The 25,105-nt window shown below is 49.8% G+C and overlaps 1 protein-coding gene across 2 annotated transcripts in view; it reads right to left on the bottom strand.

The window, feature by feature from the left end:
* LOC128971655 (tetraspanin-36-like) overlaps window positions 1-24,168 on the bottom strand; it is a 29,788-nt gene extending 5,620 nt beyond the window's left edge. For both annotated transcript variants that reach the window (XR_008489244.1, XM_054387268.1), the window contains exons 1-5: window positions 24,076-24,168; window positions 4,933-5,124; window positions 3,476-3,550; window positions 2,261-2,356; window positions 1,040-1,192 (exon numbers count right to left, since the gene is read on the bottom strand). Coding sequence is in view for 1 of the 2 variants with exons in the window: in XM_054387268.1 (XP_054243243.1) it covers window positions 1,040-1,192; window positions 2,261-2,356; window positions 3,476-3,550; window positions 4,933-5,124; window positions 24,076-24,135 (576 nt within the window). In the remaining variant the exon portion in view is untranslated. The remainder of the gene's footprint in view (window positions 1-1,039; window positions 1,193-2,260; window positions 2,357-3,475; window positions 3,551-4,932; window positions 5,125-24,075) is intronic.
* Between the last annotated feature and the right edge of the window lie 937 nt (window positions 24,169-25,105).

Here is a 25,105-nt window from a genome sequence, read left to right as displayed (position 1 = left end):
GAGAAAAGGAGGCTGAGAGGAGACCTTCTGGCTCTCTACAACTCCCTGAAAGGAGGTTGGGGCCAGGTGGGGGATGGTCTCCCCTCCCAATGAACAAGTGACAGGACTGGATGAAATGGCCTCAAGTTGCACCAGGGGAGGTTTAAGTTGGACTTGAGGAACAATTTCTTCCCCTCCCCCATCAGGGAAGTGGTGGAGTCCCCAATCCCTGGTAGGGCTGAAAAGCGATAGAGATATGTAGCTGTGGTGCCGAGGGACATGGCTTAGTGGTGACCTGGCAGTGCTGGGTGAACAGCTGGACTTGATGACCTTAAAGGTCTCTTCCAACCAGTATGATTCTATGCTTCTAATTATCCTTAAACCCTGCCTGAAGCACTTCCCTCACTGGTTCTGTCTGACCATGGCAGAGCATGACCATGGCCTGCATTTAAGGAGTGCAGAAGACAGGCTCCTTAATTCTTCTCTAAGAAAATAAAGAGAACTCCACACAGGATTGGATAGAAACACAGAATATATGGGAGCATTAAATGGAAGTGCTATTCATGCACTACATGCTACAGTGCAAAAGCATACAAAATACACAAAATGTATAGTCTGGACTTAACACAGAAGCCCATTAAGCCAAAGCTCTCCCAGCCTCCACCAAACCAGGCTAAAAATTTAGGCCTCAAATGCCCCCCACCCCTACTTAGCCTCTCTGCACCCCCATTACTGAACCTTTGTGACACAGCTAAAATTCGGCTCGCCAGCTTCAGGCCCCTGCTGAGCCTGCTCCAGACCCAGCTCCCATGTGTTAGCAAGGACAAGGGAGCCAGACAGGAAGGAAGAAAGAGAGGAAAAGGGGAAAAAAAGGGAAAAGGGAGAAGGAACAGCTTGTACTCTCCCCTTATAAAGGCTAGATGCAGGCATTCCGGGAATGAAATAAAAATTACACTTTCCGGTCCACCTCCTGGAGGCCCTCTCTATGGTTTCTTAAAGGCACCCACAGTCTCAAACCACGACATGGCTCCACTGTGAACCTGTGCCCCTTCATCCTCACCCGAGTATTGAGCTCCTGAGGCTGGTCCAGACGCCCTGTGCAGTTCTTCAGCTCCTGCCTGCAGCAGCTCAGAGGGACGCTGTTGTTACCAGTGGAATTGAACCACTGTGTGGTTGTCCAGTCGCTGTAGTTCTTCACCCCACAACAACGAAGCTGCCAAACACAGCACAGTCACAGGGATGTATGAAGACACACAAACATGGATGCTAAAGTTGAGTTAGACCCCTCTTAGGAGGGCAAGATCCATCTCCTTCCACACATTATTACCTCCTGTGCCAGGTTACACCCAGCCCAGGAAGGGGTAGGCTGAAAAGAACTTAACGCCCTGGTAGACAATGAAACCTGACCCAGGTGGGCAGGGAGACTTGGTCCTCCCTCCCAGGGGGAGGGGTGCCCAGGTCAAAGTCTATTCCAATCCCATTTCCTGTCTACCAAGTGTATTTAAGGGGATCCATTTCCTGTCTCTCTCTCTTGCCCGTGCCCTCCCCTGCAGAAGATGCTGCTCCATGCTGCTACTGCTGTTGCTGTAACCACATGGTGGGACCTGTTCCAGGCTGCTCCAGACTCCTAAGAACATTCAGAGAATCCTTTGCCAGCTATGCCTCGTTTTGTATACACTTTTATTTATCCTTTTTCCTTATACCTTTTTAACGTTCCTTTTACTCAAATGCTTTTTATATTTTGTTAAACTTACCTTTTTACTTCCAAACCAATTCCAGACTGTTTCTTTTGTAGTTTTACCTCTCTTTTCTCCTGCCTAATTTGCTTTTCCCCTACCAGGAAAAAAGAGAGAGGGGAGGCAATCTAAATCTATTCCGTCTGGGCTTTTGGACTCCAGGAAAGCTTAAACCAGAACACCTCCTCATTGGTCTATTCTTTGTGGAAGTTCTAATATAAAAGTGACAGGCTGTGGGATGGAGTCTTCTCTTCTATTTTACAGTACAGGATTGTCAGCAGCAGTCATTCATGTGAACTCATTTGGGTTGATCCAACTGATAGTGTCAACAAGGCCATTCATCTACATCAACTTCACAGCAGGAGCCCACAAAGGCCAAATCTGCAAAATGGGGAGCACCCTCCACTGCCTTGGACAAGCTGAACTGCTGCAGGGCCAAGCTCCAAGATACAACCACAAAGATCTACTTCCCCTCCTTTGCCAGTCAAATTCCTTGTCCAGGTTTTTTCTAAATAATTCTCAGGTCAATCAAAACATTTTCTTACCTGTTCTTGCAAGTAATCCACAATGGTAGACTCAGGATTTTTCCCATCGTATCTCTCAAAGACTGAGCGCATTGTGCCTTGTACATCAGTTTTTACCTACTCAGATAGAAAAAAAAAAAAACAAACATATTGGCTTAGGTGAAGTGTCTGTCTCTTTAAACATAGTATGCTGGATCAGGCCAAGGTCAATGGCATGAGGTTCAACAAGGCTAAGTGCCATGCCCTTCGCTTGGGTCACAACAACCTCATGAACGCTCCAAGGCTTGGAGCGGAGTGGCTGGAAAATGCCCAGTGGAAAAGGACCTCAGGGTGTTGGTCAGCAGCTGTTTGAAGATGAGCCAGGGGGTGCCCAAGTGGCCAAGATGGTCACCAGCATCCTGGCCTAGATCAGCACTGGTGTTGCAAACAGGACGAGGGCAGGCACTGGTGAAGCCACACTGTGTGTGTGGGTTCAGTTTTGGCCCCTCACTCCAAGAAGGACATTTTGGTGCTGGTGCAAGTCCAGATAAGGGCAACAAAACTGGTGAAGGATGTGAAGCACAAGTCATGTGAGAAACAGCTGAAGGGACTGGGGCTGTTCAGCCTGGAGAAAAGGAGGCTGAGGGGGAGACCTTCTGGCTGTGTACAACTCCATGAAAGGAGGTTGGAGGCAGGTGGGGGTTGGTCTCTTCTCCCAAGGAACAAGTGATAGGACAAGAGGAAAAGGTCTCAAGCTGTACCAGGGAAAGTGTAGTTTGTTCATTAGGAACATTTTCTTTCAAAATTATTACATTCCCAAAGTACTTATTCCTAACATTTACAACCTAAATGATTGTACAGTTCCATTTATTTTATCTAGTGGAAACTGCAAAGGTTTGTGTCCCCACCAAGTCAGGGAAAAACAAAATTAAAAAGAAATGATGATTCAGGTAAACTTCAGGTAACACTTAACAAGAATCACATCCCTGGATCAGAGTTTGCCTCCTCTGATGCAAAAGCCTTCTTTTGTGAGCATCAGGAACTGTTTAATCCAGCTTAGAGACTGTTGCCAGGTTCTTAATGTATTCCATTCCCACAAAGACTGACCCATGTGCTGGATGGTGACATCCCCACTCCCACTTGTCCTGCAGACTGCAGGATGGATGGAGTACAAGAGCACTGGATGTATTCAACTCTGACAGCACAAGATCTCTTTTTCCTTTTAAGTTAACACAGAGAAGCTGATTCTTCACTCACCTTTTCCCTGTAAACAAATCCCAGGACAAAAGCAGATACTTCAGCAACAAAAATAACCAGGATAATGGCCAAGAACTGAAATTAGAAGGGAGAGAGACTCTAAGGAAGAACTCCACAGCTTTTGAATCCAATTGCACATTAATTGATCACGCAAAGTTATCCTTATATGTTCTTGTCTTTACCATCAGAATAGTTTCCAGAAAATTATTTAGGAGATCACTGTGCATGGCAGGGACCAAAGCTCCCCAGAATCTGGGCCCAATGCAGGCAGCCTCCCGAAAGCTGCACAAAGAGCCTGTGAAACACTTCACAAGGTGGCTGCCAATCATACTTTCAGGAATATGAGAACTGAAGTCAGCTGAAAAAAGCTGGAAAGCAGCCCTCTGTGAAGGACCTAGGAGTGCTGGTGGACAAGTTCACCATGAGCCAGCAATGTGCCCTTGGGGCCAAAAAGGGCCAATGGTCTCTAGGGGGAGAAGTAGTGTGGCCAGCAGGTTGAGGGAGGTTCTCCTCCCTCTCTACTCTGCCCTAGTGAGGCCACAACTGGAGAACTGTCTCCACTTCTGGGCTCCTCAGTTCAGCAAAGAGAAGCAGTGACTGGAGAGAGTCCACTGGAGGCTAAACATTCTGAGGGCCTGGAGCATCTCTATGAGGAGCAAAGGCTGAGAGCCCCTGGGGCTGTTGAGCCTGGAGAAGAGCAGCCCCAGAGGGCATCTGAGCAATGCTCAGCAAGAGATAGTCTCAGGGGCAAGAGGCTGGGGCCAGATTCTTGGCAGTGGTACCGAGGGACAGGCCAAGGGGCAATGGGCATAAACTGGAACCCAGGAAATTCCACCTAAATAAGAGGAGAAACTTTTTTGGTGTGAGGGTGGTGAAGGGCTGGAGCAGGCTGCCCAGAGAGGTTGTGGAGTGTCCTTGTGTAGAGAGCTTCCCACACCCCCTGGCCATTGTGCTGCTGGGCAAGCTGCTGTGGGTGCCCTGCTTGAACAAGGGGGTTGGACTGGGTGAGCTCCAGCCTCTACCATTCTGCAATTCTGTTTTGCTTGCTTTGGAAATTCACATCTGTCCCCTCACCAACAGCCTTCTTCTCTAAAGTGACTGCTCTCCACACTCATCTCCAGCAAGGTAGCCAAGGCAGAGCCATGAAGTTGCCCATGTCTTGTTTCTACAAGGCACAACTCATCCTTTAGCCTGTGCCTTGCTCACCATCAAGCAAGTGCCTTGCATGTAACTCCCTTGAAGGAGCAGTGCTTCAGCATGGAATATCTTCTACTTTCTGTTCTGTGCACCCTCAGAAGGTCTAGAGGAGCACCTCCCATACCATCCAACAGGGTCACAGAATACAATCACAGCACTGTTTTGTTTGGAAAAGACCTCTAAGATCAAGTCCAACCATCAAAAGAGGAGAATGAAGAAGGTGGTGAAGAAGAGGACATGCAAAAACAGGCAACACTCACCAGACCTAGGCCAACTCGAGACTCCCGGAAGGTGGCACAGCAGCCAATGAACCCAATGATGAACATCACCACAGCCACACAAAGAATGATCACAGCTGGCAACAGAGCATACTTGTCCTGCAGAAAGTTGTCATAGCTCTTGTAGGTGTTGATGACATATCCCCCCACATAGCCAAGACCAGCTGCTGCTGCCTGAAATGCAATAAAAGGAAGTTACTATACTGTATTTATTAAGCACCTGCCCAGGAAAGTACCCATGTACCACCCTGGAACAGAGCAGTCAACATTTCAACTGTAGAAGTAATGACCAGAGCACACAGACACTCAAGCTTTAACCCAGAGAAGGCAAAATTCACCTCCTGTGAATCACTCCTCTATTCATAGAATCACAGAATTGTCAGGGCTGGAAGGGACCTCAAGGCTCAGCCAGTCCCAACCCCCCTGCCATGGGCAGGGACACCTCACACTACAGCAGGTTGCTCACAGCCACCTCCAGCCTGGCTGCAAACACCTCCAGGGATGAGGCTTCCACCACCTCCGTGGGCAACCTCTGCCAGTCTCTCACCACCCTCATGGTGAAAGACTTCTTCCTCACATCCAATCTGAATCTTCCCATTTCTATTTTTGCTCCATTCCCCCCAGTTCTATCACTCCCTGACATCCTAAGAAGTCCACCAAGGTGAAACATGGGACTCTCCTGTCATGCATCAGCCACAGCCTACCCACACCCAAGACCACCTACACTTGACCCAAACACTGCACTCGAACAAATCATCTCTTAAGATGGACACCACAGGGATGAATTGTGGGTTTTGGGGCTGCTTCTGGGTTTGAGGAGAGAGAAAAAAAAAAAAAAAAAAAAGACTCATCCATTTGACTCTGGCAGCAGCTTTAATCACTAAGGCACAAATGTTCTGGATCTCAGGAACATAGCCTCTCCTTTTCCTGCAGGAAACAGCTTTCTCTGCCCTTTCAAACTCTTCTCCAAAAGGAAGTTTTGCAGGTTGAGGCCAACAGAGTGCACCAGCAACAACTGCCCTGGAAATAACACTGATAAGACTCAGCAATGCCCAGCCAGGGCCTCATCAATGGCTTGGAAAAGGTCCCTGAAGAGTTGCAAAATCTCATCTGTGCTCTGCAATCCTGCAGCACAAGATGACATCTGTAAAATGGAAATATGATCCATAACCATGTTATGGTAGTTTTAGGCTATGCCTTTAAAGTTTTTCACAGATCTTGAGCAGAAAGTAGTAAAAGTGTGAATAAATCCCTGTTGGGGATTGGGTGGTGAAGGAGAGAGATTTTCCACAAGATTTGTTTCCCAAACCAATTTCTCTCCCTTCTCACTTCTTTGCTGGGGAGATATTAACTGTGTGCTTCTGCCTGACCTTGGCTGCATCACTTTTATTTTGGCTAAGTCTATTATCTCTGCTTCTCCCTCTTGTTCCTTTTGTACAGGGGAGTAGGGAGGAGGCAGGGACAGAAAAGCTGTTGCAGCTCCCCTGGTGTTTTGGCCAGGGGGTCCTTGTGCTGTTTATTAATTGTAAATTCCTGTAAAGCACTGTAAATAGTGTATATTTCGCACATATCCATTGCATTCCGTTGTAGATTGTAGTTTGGCTTGTAAATACAGCTTTCATTGACTTCCACTGAGCTGGTCTGGCTAAATTAACGTTGGAGAGGAATTTTCAACCCACCACACATGTTCTGGAAACTGGAGGGACAACAGGCTGTTTGTTCTCCAGAGGCCACAGCTGGATTTCATCATGCAGCTCAGGAGCAGTTCATTGCTTCCCTCAGTGCTGTACGTTTTAATTAAATCACACACTCCTCACACTGGAGCTAGGACTTGCTAATTCCTTCACCTTGTTTGGCTTCTTCCCCTCCAGCCTAGTCTGGTTCCTGCCCTTCAATTACCACCAAGCAGAGGGGACATCTTTCAGACAGCTCTCACATTCCTAGACACTGCTTGTATTTTGAAATTACCAGGATGAGCTGCACCAAGAGATGAAACCAGGACCAAACTAACCCTTAGAGACATTAGCACATAGAATCACAGACTGGTGAGTGTTGGAAAGGACCTCTGGGAGATCATCCAGTCCAACCCCTCTGCTAAACCTGTGCCACACACAGCAGCTTGCCCAGCAGCACAATGGTCGGGGGGGTTGCAAGCTCTCCACACAAGGACACTCCACACCCTCTCTGGGCAGCCTGCTCCAGGCCTCCACCACCCTCACAACAAACAACTTTCTCCTCCTGTTCAGATGGAACCTTCTCGGTTCCAGTTTGTGCCCCTTGCCCCTTGGCCTGTCCCTGAGCACTACTGAAAAGAGTCCAGCCCCATCCTCTTAACCTCCTAAAACAATCTCCAACGCATCTAAGATTATATACAAGGTTGCCAGGATTATTCCAAGAAATTCACACTAGAAATATTTACTGACTTTTGTCTCCTGCTTGGAAGCCTCTTTCGGAAGAGCTTAAAGCAGAACAGGATCAAGCAATGCAGGGAAAAGGCTTGGCCCAGTGCAGCTGGCACAAACCCCAGCACAGGCAGCCAAGGGGTGGCACAAGGTTGGTAGAGAGAAGAAGCAGTCCACCCGGTCTGTGGGGCTCTACCACTGCCTGCCCATTGCTGGGCCCACCAGGGATGGCAAGAAGAACTTCCTAACCTTGACACTTCTGCCCCAAACATCCCCGACTGACTCATCGGGGCTTCAGGAAGTGCTGCTGGTGTTTGCTTACAACACTGCAAGACAAAAAATGGAGAGATAAGGCAAATGGAAATTTTGCAGGAAAGCCCCTGTTTGCAGCTGTATGATAAAGCTGTCCCTGTCCCTGCTGTCCCAACCACCACAGCTCACATCCTTCAGGGATCCAACACCAGAATTACTTGCTTTTTCATATAGAATCATAGAATTGTTAGGGTTGGAAGGGACCTCAAGGATCATCTAGTCTCAACCCCCTTGCCATAGGCAGGGACACCTCACACTAGATCAGGTTGCTCACAGAATGGTGGGAGTTGGAAGGGACCTCCAGTGATCAAGTCCAACTCCCCTGCTAAAGCCCCCCCAACTGAGAGCAGAGGTCTTCAGTTGTTTGAGTGTGAACAACGACCTCCTTGCTGGGGCCAGGTGAGAAAAAAGCAAAGCTGTAACAACCTGGTTTCCCTAAACTGGTGTCCAGGCAGCACCTGGGCTGGGTTACTGATCAAGTTGACTTCCTAGAATTATCAAATGGTTTGGGTCAGAAGGGACTTTTAAAGCTCATCCACTTCAACCCCTCTGCAGTCAGCAGGGACATCCCCAAACCACAGCAGGTTGCTCACAGCCCCAAACAACCTCACCTGGAATGCTGCCAGGGATGGGACATCTCCCACCTCTCTGGGCAGCCTGGGACAGGCTCTCACCACCCTCAGCCTAAAGCATTTCTTCCTTCTCTCCACTCTCAATCTCCCTCTCTTAGTTTCATCACCCTTTGTCCTTTCACAACAGGACCTCAGAAAAACTCTGTCCCCAGCTTTCTTCTAGGCCCCTTGAAGCACTGCAAGGCCACCAGAAGGTCTCCCTGGAACCTTCTCTTCTGCAGGCTGCCCAAGCCCAACTCTCTCAGCCTGGAGCCTCCCAGCAGAGCCCTTCCAGCCCTGCCAGCATTGCTGTGGCCTCCTCTGGACTGGACTTGCTCCAAGAGGCTGAGCCAGGGGGGCCAGTACAGACTGGTGCTGTGCTGCAGGAACTTACAGAACAAACTGGAGCTGTCTCCAGCCAACATACTGCACTCACAGCACCACAAATACTCACTCCTGAGCAACCAGTATGCAAGGGGACAGGACTATGAGGAGGCCAAGCTGTCCAAACCTAAACAAAGCACAGTAAAGGAGCCAGGCTACTGGCTGTGAAATGAAGAGGCAGTATTTTGAGGTATTTTGGGGTATTTTGGGGTGGGAGTGTTTTTTGGGAAGCTCTCTCCCAGCATCCACCCATTTCAGTGTGGATTTGAACATCTGGTCTGCTAACATGGAGCATTGTAGGACTGTAAAGACAGGCCAGTAAACAGAGTAACAAAGTTAGAGCATTAAAAATAAATAAATAAAAAAGCTTTAAGAACAGGGAAAATGGCAAATTCACCCAACAAATGTTCAGCAAGACGTAGCCTCTCCATGGTGAAAAATAATTGAGATAACAAAGCTTTAAAAAGGACATTTTTTGGACACATCAAGAGAGGACTTGTCCAAGGCCAGCACGAATATCCACCACAGCACAAAACTTAGACTCAGTTTGACTTTGCCCCAGAGCACTGACTTCTTATGGGCAAAGAAAGATAAAGAATATTTATCTCTGAAGGCTAACCGCAGTTGTTTTCCTGCACTGAACTACTACAAATACACACTGGAAGAACACTGAATATTTACACAAAGGCTTGCTGAACTATTCCCTTCAAGGTCTTCACATGACCATCAGCTCACAGAGGTGTTTTGGTTCATTTTTAAGACCTGAGGAAGAAAAAAAGAAAACACCAACACTCTTTCCCCCTCCACACCAGTATCCCTGCACAGTGATGATTTAAGTCATAGCACCTCCAACACAACACAACACCTAATGTATTTGCAGGGCTTTCCTTGTACCTCCACAGGTAAATCTTCTGCTCAAAAGGGTTTGCACAAGATTTCCTCCATAAATAATGTATTTTATTGCCCAGCAGCCAGCATTCATGACAAGGGGAATTGCTCCTTCTGGTACCCTCGCTGCTTTATGGTGCTACAAGTTGGAGCAGGGCCAGAGGAGGCCACAGCAATGCTGGCAGGGCTGGAAGGGCTCTGCTGGGAGGCTCCAGGCTGAGAGAGTTGGGCTTGGGCAGCCTGCAGAAGAGAAGGCTCCAGGGAGACCTTCTGGTGGCCTTGCAGTGCTTCAGTGGGCCCAAGAAAGCTGGGGATGGTTTTTCTGAAGTCCTGTTGTGACAGGCCAAGGGGTGAACTGAAAGAGGGAGATTGAGAGTGGAGAGAAGGAAGAAATGTTTGACACTGAGGATGGTGAGAGCCTGTCCCAGGCTGCCCAGAGGTGGGAGATGTCCCATCCCTGGCATCATCCCAGGTGAGGTTGTTAGGGGCTGTGAGCAACCTGCTCTGGTTGGGGATGTCCCTGCTGAGGGCAGGGAGTTGGACTGGAAGAGTTTTAAAGGTCCCTTCCAACCTAAACTATTCTATGATCCCCTAAGTTTCATTCTTCCCATTCACCACCAGATTTCCAGGTTCTCCCTACCAATTCCATGGAGTCAAGGTGGTTTCTAGTGTCTTCAGGGGGAAATCAAGGCTCTCTGCACTTCCCAGAGAGCTGCCTTCATTCAGTGCTGCCTTTAACGACTTGACAACTCCCATTTACAACTCCTCTCTGCCTACACAGATCACCCTCGGCCCTGACAGTCTCCCTTGGCCCGAGGCAGAGCTGTTTTTTCCTCCCAGCGATAAGGTCACCCATGAATCACCACCTCCCATCCCACTTGCACAGGTTCCTCTCCCTTTTCCTGTCTCAGCCAGCTGGGATGAACCTCCTGGCTTTGGCTGCTGCTTCCTACCTTGCTGACAGTGTTCATTTCTCTGAACAACAAATCAGTTATGGACTCATTTCCCTCATCTGGCTTCATCCAGGACAACCTGGGACCTTCCAGCAGTGGCACAGAGATGCAGACAGCCTCCAGCATGCCCACCAGACAGCCACACAAGCAAGAGCTGTTACATTGGGAACGTACCCACCAAGTGCTGCTGCTTCATGGCCACCACTGGAACAGTCCAGCCACATGCAAAGAATGAGTTCACAGAAGGGTTGGGGTGGGAAGGAACCTCTACAACTCATCTGTCCAACTCAAGAAAAGCCATCTACAGCTGCCTGTCCAGGAACATATCCAGATAGCTTTGGAATACCTCCAAGGATGGAGATTTCAACACTCTTCTGGGCAGCCTGTGCCAGTGCCCCATCACCCTCACAGTCAAAAGCTGTTCCCTGAAGTTCAGAGGGAACCTCTTGTGCTTCAGTCTGTGCATGCTGCCTCTTGCCCTATTGCTGGGCACCACTGAGAAGAATCACAAAAGTCTATTCCAACCTAAATGTCTATAAGATTCATTGACCTATTAACCCAGCACTGCCAGGTCCCACCAAACCATGGCCCTCAGCACCACATCACCATGTCTTCCAGACCCCTCCAGGGACAGGAACTTCACTACTGCCCTGGGCAGCCTGGACCCTCATAGGGATAATTAATTGATATTGATCGATAACCCTCATAGGAAAGAAATTGTTCCTAATGCCCAACCTAAGCCTCCCTTGGTGCAACTTGAGGCCATTTCCTTTTGTCCTATTGCTTGTTCCTTGGGAGAAGACTCTCACCCACACACGGCTCCAGCCTCCTTTCAGGACGCTGTAGAGTGTTTCAGTTTGTGCCTACGCCCTCTGGTGTTGTCACTGGGCACCACTGAGAGAAGCCTGCTTCCATCCTCTTAGCACCTTCCCTTCAGCTATTTAGGTACATAAATAAGACCTCCCTGAGCCTTCTCCAGGATAAACTGTCTCAGCCTTTCCTCACAGGAGAGATCACAGAACAGTGTGGGTTGTAAAGGACCTCACCTAGTCCAACACCTCTGCAGTGAGCAGGGACATCTGCAGATGGTTCAAGTTCCTCAAAGCTCCATCCAACCCAGTCTTGAACACTTCTGAGGAGGAGGGGGCATCCACAATCTCTCTGGGCAGCCTGTTCCAGTGTCTCACTCCCACCCCCCCAGTGAATAATTTCTTCCTAATACCTCATACCTTCCCTCTTTCTGTCTGAAACCATCCTTTCAAGATGCTCCCGTCCCTTCATCCCCTTTGTTGCCTTCTCTCCAGTATGTCAGTCTCTTCTCATGGGAGCCCAGCACTGGATCCAGCCTTCCAGACACAGCCTCACCATTGCTGAGCAGAAGGACCACCCTTCCTCCATCTGATAGCAACACTTCTCCTGATGCTGCCCAGGAGAACCCACCAGCTTCTTGCAGCAAGGGCATGTTGCTGCCTCATGGTCAGTTTGGTGCCCAGCAGGGCCCCATCCAGAGTGTTCACTGCTGAGCAGCTTTCTAGGAAATGCACAGCAATGCTCCTCACTGTCCTACAGCTTCTTCAGCTTCTGAGGCCTTGGAAGCCCACAGCTTCAAGTCTCACCTGGCTGTGCTGGGTTAACTATTGGACTCGATGACCTTACAGTTCCTTTGGTTGGAGGAGACCTTTATGATTCTCTAAGTCTTTCCCCACTTTTTTCTAGTGGAAGAAAAAAAAGGCAATTAAAAAAAACCCACCACCTAACCACACTTTCTGTATTCCCTCAGACTCGAGTTGTGAAAACACTGATCTGCAAAAACACTGAGAAATAACTCAGGGCTACAGTTGGCTTTGGATTGGAGCATCAAGCATCCAAACTCCCACCATACCGTCCTCCATTGCCAGCAGCTCCAGCAGCCCTAGGAGAGATTGCCCACTGATCTCATGATGGTCATCAGCCACAGCTTACAAACCTTTGAACCACAGCCTCCTCCTGTGAGGTACAGAGGTGGGACCTAACTGAGAGAGCTGTACTGAGCCTGCAAAGCAGCTTATCTCTCAACATTCAGCCACCATGTACAGCTACAGGGCATGTTCCATCTTGCCTTCAACACACCACAAAGCTACTCAGCAGGTACAGTGGGAAGAGTTTGATTTTTCCTTTTCTTTCTCAAATCAAAACAAGCAGCAGCAGCCAAAAGGCTCTGAAAACCTGTGGCTGTCTTTCAGCAGGTGGGGGTGGTAGTAAATACCTAAAACAACATCTACTTGCAGTCTTAACATGCTGCAAACCCACATGCTCAGCAGGGGATTTGTGGCAGTTTGGGCTGGGTGCCCCCTGCCACTGCTGCATGAGATACACCTCTGGTGTCCTGGGTGCCTACCCAATAGGAGTGGATACAGGAAACGGCGTATTTCTACCCATAAATCCTGCGCCCTATAAAGCCATCTGCAGAGTCATCCTCTTCCTCTTTCTTCCCTCTCTGCTCCCATGGGAGATGTCCTCTCTTACCGGGTCATGCCGGGGGGTATCTCAGGCCTCTTAGGCCTGTCTAGGCCTAATGCCAGGAGGAGAATGGGGGGGGGGGGGCAGTCTCAGACCTGGCCAGCCTGAGACTTGCCTAGCAGTGGGAGGGGGGGAAGGAAGAGCACTGAGGGATTGGGTAGACCCTCAGGTGGGAGGAAGGGAGGATTGGGAAGCTTTTGGGAATTCTGTGAGGGGGTTCTGTATGCCTTAGGATGTTCTTTTCCACTATGCTTTGTAGTTTCTAGTTTTCTGTAGTTTCACCAATTGCTTTTCCATTTAAACTTTTCCATCACTCTCCAATCCGTTTGCGTGTGTCATTCTTTTGTCCCTTTCGGGGCAAGAGATGTTCTGGCTGGCCTCAAACCAGCAAAGGATTCTGGTTGTAGTGGGTTTGTTTCAAAGTTATGTTAAATAAACTTCTCCTCAGAGTTGCCCGAACATGTATTCCCCTGTACAGGGCATTGCTGAGGCTGCACCTTGCATCCTGGGTTCAGTTTTGGGCCTCTCACTCCAAGAAGGACATTGACGTGCTGCAGTGCATCCAGAGAAGGGCAACGCACAAGTCTTGTCAGAGGCAGCTGAGGGACCTGCTGGTGTTTAGTCTGGACAAAAGGAGGTTGATGGGAGACCTTCTAGCTCTCTGCAACTCCCTGAAAGGAGGCTGAAGCCAGGTGGGGGCTGACTTGTCCTTCCCAAGAGAAAACAGCCTCAAGTTGTGCCAGGGAAAGTGTAGGAGGGACATCAGAAAGTTTCTTTCCCAAAAGGATTGTCCAGGCCTGTCCCAGGCTGCCCAGGGCAGTGGTGGAGTGCCCATCCCTGGAGGGGTTTCAGAGCTGTGTAGCTGTGGTGCTGAGGGCCATGGCTCAGTGGTGACCTGGCAGTGCTGGGCTAATAGTTAGCCTCAATGATCTTCCAACCAGAATATGTCTTCCTTCTGTTCCCCAAGCCTAACTCCATAGTTATTTTCCATCCCTAATAGCCAGCATGCATCCTCTGGTGGGATGTCCCCATGCTGACACCACATATCAGTGAAAACAAGGAATCCTGCCCCAAATCCTCCGACTCCTAATGCTTAAACCTCTCCCCTGGGGTCAGTGTGCTGCTGCTCATCAAAATCATGGAGCATCACACACACACCAGGACCACGATGAGGAGAAAGCAGCACCACCCTCTCTTCACCCTTCTCAAAAACAGACTGCAGGCCAAGAGCTTCCTGTGAGCACAACTTCAGCTCTGCACAAATGGATTTAATCAGCTGCTGCCACACTGTTTTGGGTCTGAACAGCTAGTTCTGACACGGGATCCATTTAGTTCAGTATCTGCCTTCAGAAACACCCCCTCATTTCTTCAGAAGCTGTTCCTGGCTCAGCCACCTGACTACATGAAACTTCAGACGCAGCAGAGTGAATAACAAAGCCTGGGGAGAGCTCCTGGGAGGTGGGGACAAAGCAAGCACCTCTTAATCTACCCAGCTTGTTACCCAGCTGAACGGGGAGGGATATGGGCAGGGAGGCCACATGGTTGTGTGCCTCTTGCAGCAAGGAAAAGCACAGGTTGAGGTTCTCCAGCCACAAAAGGACCCTTCCAGTTCCATGGTAAAGCAAACACAGCTTGGTGGTGCCATGCTTTGGTGGAAAATGGAGGAAATGCCTAGTTCATAACAGGAACAAACCAGTCTCCACTGTCCCTGGATGAAGAGTCCTCCAGCTCTGACCTTCTCACAGAGGGGTAACAAAATGGGAAATACTCAAGCAGCTGTAATTACCAGAGGCAATTCTACATCACACCTCTGGCTTCAGAGATATGCAAACTGTAAGACTTGTGATGAGACCAACAAGAATTACAAGCCAGACCCATAACCTGTCCACCCTGTTGGTCTTCTCACAGCCTCAGTAACTGCTGGAGACAGCCAAGGCTAGGCTTGTTTCTCAAGAGGTGTGCAGGGAAGGGTAAAACTTCTCACACACAGCTGCATCACCAGCTGAACACTTCCCTTTTCCTGACCACGCAGAGCCACATCTTGGCTTTCATTTAGCCTGTGAGGCCCCTGACACACAGCAAAGCACATTTTCCTGGAAGTCACTTCAATTCTGCTTCCTGGTTCTGGGCAGAACAGCTCACAGTAAGGAGGAATTTTAGAATCACAGAACTGTCGGGGTTGGAAGGGACCTCAAGGCTCAGCCAGTCCCAACTCCCCTGCCATGGGCAGGGACACCTCACACTACAGCAGGTTGCTCACAGCCACCTCCAGCCTGGCTGCAAAAACCTCCAGGGATGAGGCTTCCACCACCTCCCTGGGCAACCTCTGCCAGTCTCTCACCACCCTCATGGGGAAGAATTTCTTCCTAACATCCAATCTCAATCTCCCCATTTCTAGTTTTACTTCATTCCCCTCAGTCCTATCACTCCCTGACACCCTAAAAAGTCCCTTCCCAGCTTTCCTGTAGCCCCCTTCAGACACTGGAAGGCCACAAGAAGGTCTCCTGGGAGCCTTCTCCTCTCCAGCCTGTACAACCCCAACTCTCTCAGTTTGTCTCCAGAGCAGAGCAGCTCCAGCCCTCTGCTCATCCTCGTGGCCCTTCTCTGGACACCTTCCAGCCCCTCCAGATTTTTCTTGTAATAGAGGCTCCAGAACTGGACACACTGCTCCAGGTGGGGTCTCACCAGAGCAGAGCAGACAATTTCCCCCTCAATCCCACACTCAAGTGGATCACACCAAAGCACCCAGCTCCAGTACCAAGCCCTGGCATCACTCCTATCCAGTGCCCACTCCAGCTCATGTTGCTGAATGATGGAAGGAAAAAAACCGCCATGAGTTCACAGCAGAGCTAGAACTGAACTCATCACTTCCTACCAAAACCCCCTCACACTGGGTCAAGACATCCCATAGCTCTTCCCAGCGGGCCACAACCAATGCCATGACTCCACCAACGGGGTATAATCAAGGAGTCTGGAGGAAAACCTGTCCCAAGCTCTTTCAGAACTGGGTAAACAACTGTCATGGGTTTAAGACTAATGTCTTAATTGTAAGTAAGAGTTTTCTGGAAAATTCAAAAAAATCCAGGGGGCTGAACAGAACGTAAGAGACACCTTTATCCCCTTCCATTGGTCTGCAAAATTTCTATATAATCTGAAGCACAGCTTGTTCTTGCTGTCTTCTGCTTTCCCCTCTGTGCCTCTCCTGACCTTGCTTACCTGGCTTCCTTGCTTCTATTTGGGTTATGGTAAGCACAGTGGTGGGGATGAAAGAGAGAGAACTTGTTAGCTGGCAGTAGCCCTCTGAGCTTCGTCCAGGGGGATGCACAGGGGGTCTGAGCTTTGTTGGATTATATGTATATGTTTATTATCTTTTATATTTAGTTTACTTTTGTACTTAGTCTACTTTCTTAAACATTATTTTCATTTAACTTCCAAGTTCTGAGTACCTGTGGTTATTTACCCTCTTGGGGCAAATTCCACATTCTGCTTGGTGTGGAAAAAAAAACAACACAAAAAACAAATAACAAACAAAAACCCCCAAACAAACAACACCACACCAAAAAAAAAAAAAAAAAAAAAAAAGGGCACAACCACCAGAGCTTTACTTGCTGGGCGTGCTAAAAATAAAGCAAAGCTCTTCATTAAGCAGCTTTTTCCACCGCCACGAGTCAGACTGACCCCATGCCCCACCAGCATCATTTCCCTGACCTGGGGCTGGGAAGAGACCTTCCACAGCACTCCCATTTTCCTGTCAAGTATACAACACAGCATTAAAACCTGGCAGACCTGCCTGTCCTTCACTGTCATAGCTACAAGCAGGATTAAGGGTTTGCCCAAGAACACACAGAGGAAAGGTGAGAAACAGGTCACAGGGCTACTGATGCCCAGACATCTACTCACTCCTTGGAGAGTATCTCCATCCTTTGCTCCTCACTGCAATTTTAATCTCATTAAGGGATTAAAAAAAATTATCCTCTCCACTGGGATGGATTTTTTTTATTATCATTATTTAAGCTGATTTCTCTCTGACTCAGGCTTCAGAGACACCCATTATCAGCACAAGTGATTTCAAACCATCAGAGATACAGGAACTCTTTTTTTTAATGGATAAATTTATGCCTCCTAATAACTAATAATTATTAAAAAGTGATGCCACAAGAATATTGTGATTGCTTGAGCTTCCAGTACACCCTCTCACATCACTCTCACATCACTCACCACATCACCCTCAGTTTGAAAACAAGTAGGTTTTGGTCTTGGATGCAGCAAGGACAAAGGATGTAAGACTGAACACAGAGCATACAGACATCTGGACTGTCTCTCCTCAAAGCAGACATGACAGTAGTACCCCAATGCACATTTAATTCATGCTCCTTGGAAAGTCCTGGGTCACAAATCCAAAGATATTTGCAAAAAAAAAAAAAAAAAAACCTGGTGAGGTGGGGGGAGAAGAGAGATGGGGGACGGCTTTGCTCTGCTGAAGATGTTCTCACCAAGGACCAGGTGGAAAGGCAGAGCCCATCTCTATACTCCAGTCAAGAGGGTACTCTTGCAACCAAATCCCCACCCAGAAACTGTAGTTCACAGCTTTTTAGCAAAGGGGCAGAACCCAGATGAAGTGCTCTCCTAAAGAGCATAAGAACCCTTCTGGAGAGTCAATAAAGCTCCTGAACGACCTGTGACAGGCTCCAATGCACCCCAAGTGTACATGAATGCAAAAGGAGCCAGGGACAAGCTGGGGAAATCCTAGTCCTGGCTTCATCTCCCACAGGAAGAGCATGAAACTTCCACCTTGGTTTAAGATTCTCAGTTTCTTCCCTTCAACCAGCAGGCACTTCACCTGTCTCCTTCAAGAAGCACCATGCAGCCAAGACTCCTCCAAAGACACTGCTAAGAACACTGGAGCGTCTTCCCTCCCTCACCTCTTCCAGGTGATCAGTATCAAACCAGCACCCCTTAGTCTTCACCTCCGGCAGGCCAGCCCCCAACGACCAAGGTAACCACACACTTGGACCCAATTAGTAGGTGCTAAAAAGCAAAACAGGAGGTGGGCAGGTCTCCCACAGCTGGAAGCACCACCCTTGGTAACTGTGTAGTTAAAACAGCCTCAATCAATGCCTCATTTGGGGGGGGTCACTTACACCTACACCACTCCAATCCATCCTAGATATGATACTGAGCCCTGTAGGTGCCAGAGAAGTTGCTTTTCCACTTCATTTAGAAAGCAAAAATCTGTCCTCACTCCTGCACTCTGATAAGGATCAGCAATCCACAACAGAGTTGTTTTTTTTTTTTTTTTTTTACCTTTTTAGGACATTTCTAAGCAATAACCTTTGTCAAAGCAGCAGAGCCACACCAGGTGGTGAATTATTTTCCATAAACATTTCCAAGCTAGGAAGATTTGCAGCACATGATGCCCCAGCAAGAATTACTCCTCAGAAAAAAGCTCTAATATTCTTTGCAAATATTGTGTTCTGATAAGGAACTGGAGCCTCGCAGAGTCACAGCTGTTAGAAATGTTCTGAAAGTGTGTAAAAAAAAAAAAAAAAAAAAAAAGAGTCAGTTCCACGTTCTCCACCCTCCTAAAACCTGAATTCCAGGTTCTGCAGTTCTGCTGCAGGAATGCAATTACCAAAGGTAATGGTGGTGGCAGTGTTTAAACACCACAAGCTTAGGGAGTACCTAGGCTAAAAACACAGGGCTGGTCTGGGTCACCCCAAATGCAGAGGCAACAGGCAGGGAGAAGGATAATTACTGAAGGTCTGTGGATCCAGGGCCAGACTCTGGTCAGTGGTGCCCAGGGACAGGACAAGGGGCAGTGGGCACAAACTGGAACCCAGAAGGTTCCACCTGAACAGGACAAGAAACTTCTTTGGTGCGAGGGTACTGGAGGCATGGAGCAGGCTTCCCAGAGAGGTTGTGGAGTCTCCTCTGAAGAGCTTCCAACCCTCCCAGCCATGGTTGGGCAAGCTGCTGTAGGTGCCCTGCTTGAGCAGGGAGTTGGACTGGATGATCTCCAGTGGCCCTTTCCAACCCCCACCATGCTGGAATTCTGTAATAGCTTCAGTCATGATCAGGGAGCTCCCCTACAGAGGGACCAGAGATGCTTCTAGGAGGACATGAGGTGTTTTTACAAGTCAAGCAATGATGCTACTTTGAACCACAGCTCAGGACATCTCCACACACAAACAGTAGGATCCCCTCGTGTTTCTCTCCAGGTATTTCAAGAAACCTTCACCAAAAACACAGGGAGATCGTATTACTGAAGGTCCATCATGCCAACACAACCTCCAGCACTGTAAAGGGTGGTGACGCTTTCCAGACGTACCCTTCCACTTTCCAGAGTTAACCTGGAAGACAACACAGCACGAAGTGGTGCTGAGCCCCACAAACGGCACACAGGACTGGAAGGGGACAAGCTCCTCAAGGTATGAGCACCCAAACCACATATCCAGCACACAGAAGGTTTAACTGGGGCCCTTCTCCCAGAGCAGCAGCAGCAAGTTCTTGGCTGATGACAGGGTGGTTATGCAAACTTCCCCACGCAGGAGGAAAGCCACAAACTGGTTACCAGAATAATCTCTCCCGAGCAGCCACCCACCCCAGGCCCTGCTGTCAATGCTAAGCGCCCCACAGAGGTGCTCAGGCTCTGAAGTCCACAATCCCACCTTCCTTTTTCTTTTCCCCTACTGATTGCTGGCAAGTCTTTATTGAGGAAGCAATTTGGTAGAGCATCAGAGTAGCAAAACGTCGTTGGAGCAAAGTTCTCTGACGTTTTCTACCCAAGAACTGGGAGGGCAGCATCTGCGTAACATCCTCACCCCACTGCAACCAAACAGCTCCACGTTCCCAGCCACAGCAGGAGCTTCTGGGCTGTTTTAGTGGCCTGTCTTTTAAAGGCTACCTGAAAAAACACCCCCCGAAAAAGCTGCTTGCTCTGTGTCAGACAGACCACCCCCCGAAAAAGCTGCTTGCTCTGTGTCAGACAGACCACCCCCCGAAAAAGCTGCTTGCTCTGTGTCAGACAGACCACCCCCCGAAAAAGCTGCTTGCTCTGTGTCAGACAGACCACCCCCCGAAAAAGCTGCTTGCTCTGTGTCAGACAGACCACCCCCCGAAAAAGCTGCTTGCTCTGTGTCAGACAGACCACCCCCCGAAAAAGCTGCTTGCTCTGTGTCAGACAGACCACCCCCCGAAAAAGCTGCTTGCTCTGTGTCAGACAGACCACCCCCCGAAAAAGCTGCTTGCTCTGTGTCAGACAGACCACCCCCCGAAAAAGCTGCTTGCTGCGTGTCAGACAGACCACCCCCCGAAAAAGCTGCTTGCTGCGTGTCAGACAGACCACCCCCCGAAAAAGCTGCTTGCTGCGTGTCAGACAGACCACCCCCCGAAAAAGCTGCTTGCTGCGTGTCAGACAGACCACCCCCCGAAAAAGCTGCTTGCTGCGTGTCAGACAGACCACCCCCCGAAAAAGCTGCTTGCTGTGTCAGACAGACCACCCCCCGAAAAAGCTGCTTGCTGCGTGTCAGACAGACCACCCCCCGAAAAAGCTGCTTGCTGGGTGTCAGACAGACCACCCCCCGAAAAAGCTGCTTGCTGGGTGTCAGACAGACCACCCCCCGAAAAAGCTGCTTGCTGGGTGTCAGACAGACCACCCCCCAAAAGAGCTGCTTGCTATGTCAGACAGACCACCCCCCAAAAGAGCTGCTTGCTGCTTGCTATGTCAGACAGACCACCCCCCAAAAGAGCTGCTTGCTGCTTGCTATGTCAGACAGACCACCCCCCAAAAAAGCTGCTTGCTGCTTGCTATGTCAGACAGACCAGCCCCCAAAAAAGCTGCTTGCTGGGTGTCAGACAGACCACCCCCCAAAAAAGCTGCTTGCTGCTTGCTGTGTCAGACAGACCACCCCCCAAAAAAGCTGCTTGCTGCTTGCTATGTCAGACAGACCACCCCCCAAAAAAGCTGCTTGCTGCTTGCTATGTCAGACAGACCACCCCCCAAAAAAGCTGCTTGCTGCTTGCTATGTCAGACAGACCACCCCCCAAAAAAGCTGCTTGCTGCTTGCTATGTCAGACAGACCACCCCCCAAAAAAGCTGCTTGCTGCTTGCTATGTCAGACAGACCACCCCCCAAAAAAGCTGCTTGCTGCTTGCTATGTCAGACAGACCACCCCCCAAAAAAGCTGCTTGCTGCTTGCTATGTCAGACAGACCACCCCCCAAAAAAGCTGCTTGCTGCTTGCTATGTCAGACAGACCACCCCCCAAAAAAGCTGCTTGCTGCTTGCTATGTCAGACAGACCACCCCCCAAAAAAGCTGCTTGCTGCTTGCTATGTCAGACAGACCACCCCCCGAAAAAGCTGCTTGCTGCTTGCTATGTCAGACAGACCACCCCCCGAAAAAGCTGCTTGCTGCTTGCTATGTCAGACAGACCACCCCCCGAAAAAGCTGCTTGCTGCTTGCTATGTCAGACAGACCACCCCCCAAAAAAGCTGCTTGCTGCTTGCTATGTCAGACAGACCACCCCCCGAAAAAGCTGCTTGCTGCTTGCTATGTCAGACAGACCACCCCCCGAAAAAGCTGCTTGCTGGGTGTCAGACAGACCACCCCCCGAAAAAGCTGCTTGCTGGGTGTCAGACAGACCACCCCCCGAAAAAGCTGCTTGCTCTGTGTCAGACAGACCACCCCCCGAAAAAGCTGCTTGCTCTGTGTCAGACAGACCACCCCCCGAAAAAGCTGCTTGCTCTGTGTCAGACAGACCACCCCCCAAAAAAGCTGCTTGCTCTGTGTCAGACAGACCACCCCCCAAAAAAGCTGCTTGCTCTGTGTCAGACAGACCACCCCCCAAAAAAGCTGCTTGCTCTGTGTCAGACAGACCACCCCCCAAAAAAGCTGCTTGCTCTGTGTCAGACAGACCACCCCCCAAAAAAGCTGCTTGCTCTGTGTCAGACAGACCACCCCCCAAAAAAGCTGCTTGCTCTGTGTCAGACAGACCACCCCCCAAAAAAGCTGCTTGCTCTGTGTCAGACAGACCACCCCCCAAAAAAGCTGCTTGCTCTGTGTCAGACAGACCACCCCCCAAAAAAGCTGCTTGCTCTGTGTCAGACAGACCACCCCCCGAAAAAGCTGCTTGCTCTGTGTCAGACAGACCACCCCCCGAAAAAGCTGCTTGCTGTGTCAGACAGACCACCCCCCGAAAAAGCTGCTTGCTGTGTCAGACAGACCACCCCCCGAAAAAGCTGCTTGCTGTGTCAGACAGACCACCCCCCGAAAAAGCTGCTTGCTGTGTCAGACAGACCACCCCTCGAAAAAGCTGCTTGCTGTGTCAGACAGACCACCCCCCGAAAAAGCTGCTTGCTGTGTCAGACAGACCACCCCCCGAAAAAGCTGCTTGCTGTGTCAGACAGACCACCCCCCAAAAAAGCTGCTTGCTCTGTGTCAGACAGACCACCCCCCAAAAAAGCTGCTTGCTCTGTGTCAGACAGACCACCCCTCAAAAAAGCTGCTTGCTCTGTGTCAGACAGACCACCCCCCAAAAAAGCTGCTTGCTCTGTGTCAGACAGACCACCCCCCAAAAAAGCTGCTTGCTCTGTGTCAGACAGACCACCCCCCAAAAAAGCTGCTTGCTCTGTGTCAGACAGACCACCCCCCAAAAAAGCTGCTTGCTCTGTGTCAGACAGACCACCCCCCAAAAAAGCTGCTTGCTCTGTGTCAGACAGACCACCCCCCAAAAAAGCTGCTTGCTCTGTGTCAGACAGACCACCCCCCAAAAAAGCTGCTTGCTGTGTCAGACAGACCACCCCTCAAAAAAGCTGCTTGCTGTGTGTCAGACAGACCACCCCCCAAAAAAGCTGCTTGCTGTGTGTCAGACAGACCACCCCCCAAAAAAGCTGCTTGCTGCTTGCTATGTCAGACAGACCACCCCCCAAAAAAGCTGCTTGCTATGTCAGACAGACCACCCCCCAAAAAAGCTGCTTGCTATGTCAGACAGACCACCCCAAAAAAGCTGCTTGCTGTGTCAGACAGACCACCCCCCAAAAGCTGCTTGCTGTGTCAGACAGACCACCCCCCAAAAAAGCTGCTTGCTGGGTGTCAGACAGACCACCCCCCAAAAAAGCTGCTTGCTGTGTGTCAGACAGACCACCCCCCAAAAAAGCTGCTTGCTATGTCAGACAGACCACCCCTCAAAAAAGCTGCTTGCTGTGTCAGACAGACCACCCCCCAAAAGAGCTGCTTGCTGTGTCAGACAGACCACCCCCCAAAAGAGCTGCTTGCTGTGTCAGACAGACCACCCCCCAAAAAAGCTGCTTGCTGTGTCAGACAGACCACCCCCCAAAAAAGCTGCTTGCTATGTCAGACAGACCACCCCAAAAAAGCTGCTTGCTATGTCAGACAGACCACCCCCCAAAAAAGCTGCTTGCTATGTCAAACCACCCCCAAAAAGCTGCTTGCTATGTCAAACCACCCCCAAAAAGCTGCTTGCTATGTCAGACAGACCACCCCAAAAAAGCTGCTATGTCAAACCACCCCTAAAAAGCTGCTTACTATGTCAAACCACCCCTAAAAAGCTGCTTGCTATGTCAAACCACCCCTAAAAAGCTGCTTGCTATGTCAGACAGACCACCCTGAAAAAGCTACTTGCTCTGTCAAACCACCCCGAAAAAACCTGTTACTATGTCAGACAGACCACCCCAAAAGCTGCTTACTATCTCCAAAACAGTACCCCGAAGAAACAGCTACTATCTCAAAATTACTACCCAAAAAGTCTACTATCTTAAAAACATCCTGGGGAAAAAAAAAAAAAAAAAAAAAAAAAGACAGACTCCAACACCATATTTTATCTCAGAAACATTAAAAAAAAAACAAAACAACTTCTTGGGTTTTTTTAAGTATATATACATGGGGTTAGCTATAGAAATGAGTAATAGAGCTGCTTAACAGTAAATTAAATGCTCGATTAACTCTGGCAACCCCAGGTGAGCAGAGCCAGGTCACGCAGCACCGTCCCCCCTTCACCGCACCCAACCCCCAGGGGTCCCGCTGGGTATCCCCCGTCCCATCAAGCCCCTCTCCGTACCCAGAAGGCGAGGCTGAGCAGCAGCAGCACGGTCTTGGAGGTGATGACGCCGCAGTCCATGTCGGGGATCAGAGCAAGCAGGTCCGGACCCACTGAGCGCACAGCGGCTTTGAGCCCTGCCGGGATCCGCCCCCGGGGTCCGCCCCCGGGGTCCGCCCCCAGAGCCGGGGCTCACCCCGGCGCTTCGCAGCGTGGGGCAGGAAGTTGGTGGTTCCCGGCGTACAAGGAAGTTTCGCACGCGGAAGGGTTGGGAAAGGCGAGGGCAAAACGCCGAAGCAAATTATCTGTTCAGTTCACGCGTTGGGATTTTGGGTGTTTTCGGTTTTTGGTGTTTGTTTTTTTTTTTTTAAACTTTACTTTTAACTTTCAGGGTCAGAGAAACGGAGCTCCTGTGAAACACTCTTAACAAGTTTCCATCAAATCTGCCTTCCAAATTCCGGGCATGAGCCGGCAAGTCCAGAGCCAGCCCTGTGCTGGGCTGATCCCCAGCAGTGTGGGCAGCAGGGGCAGGGAGGGGATTCTGCCCCTCTGCTGTGCTCTGCTGAGACCCCCCCTGCAGTGCTGGGGCAGCTCTGGAGTGCTCAGCACAGCACAGACAGGGACCTGCTGGAGCAGGGCCAGAGGAGGCCACAGCAACGCTGGCAGGGCTGGAAGGGCTCTGCTGGGAGGCTCCAGGCTGAGAGAGTTGGGCTTGGGCAGCCTGCAGAAGAGAAGGCTCCAGGGAGACCTTCTGGTGGCCTTTCAGTGCTTCAAGAGGCCTAGAAAAAAGCTGGGGACAGAGTTTTTGTCAGGTCCTGTTGTGACAGGACAAGGGGTGATGGTTTGAAACTAAGAGAGGGAGATTGAGAGTGGAGAGAGGAAGTAATGCTTTAGGCTGAGGGTGGTGAGAGCCTGACCCAGGCTGCCCAGAGGTGGGAGATGCTCCATGCCTGGAACCACTCCAGGTGAGGTTGTCTGGGGCTGTGAGCAACCTGCTCTAGGTGAAGATGACCCTGCCCATGGCAAGGGGTTGGGAACTACATGATTTTTA

Source organism: Indicator indicator, chromosome 15 (assembly GCF_027791375.1).
Source record: "Indicator indicator isolate 239-I01 chromosome 15, UM_Iind_1.1, whole genome shotgun sequence".
In the NCBI taxonomy this organism is placed as follows: domain Eukaryota; kingdom Metazoa; phylum Chordata; class Aves; order Piciformes; family Indicatoridae; genus Indicator; species Indicator indicator.
This window is presented reverse-complemented; position numbering and strand designations above follow the sequence as displayed.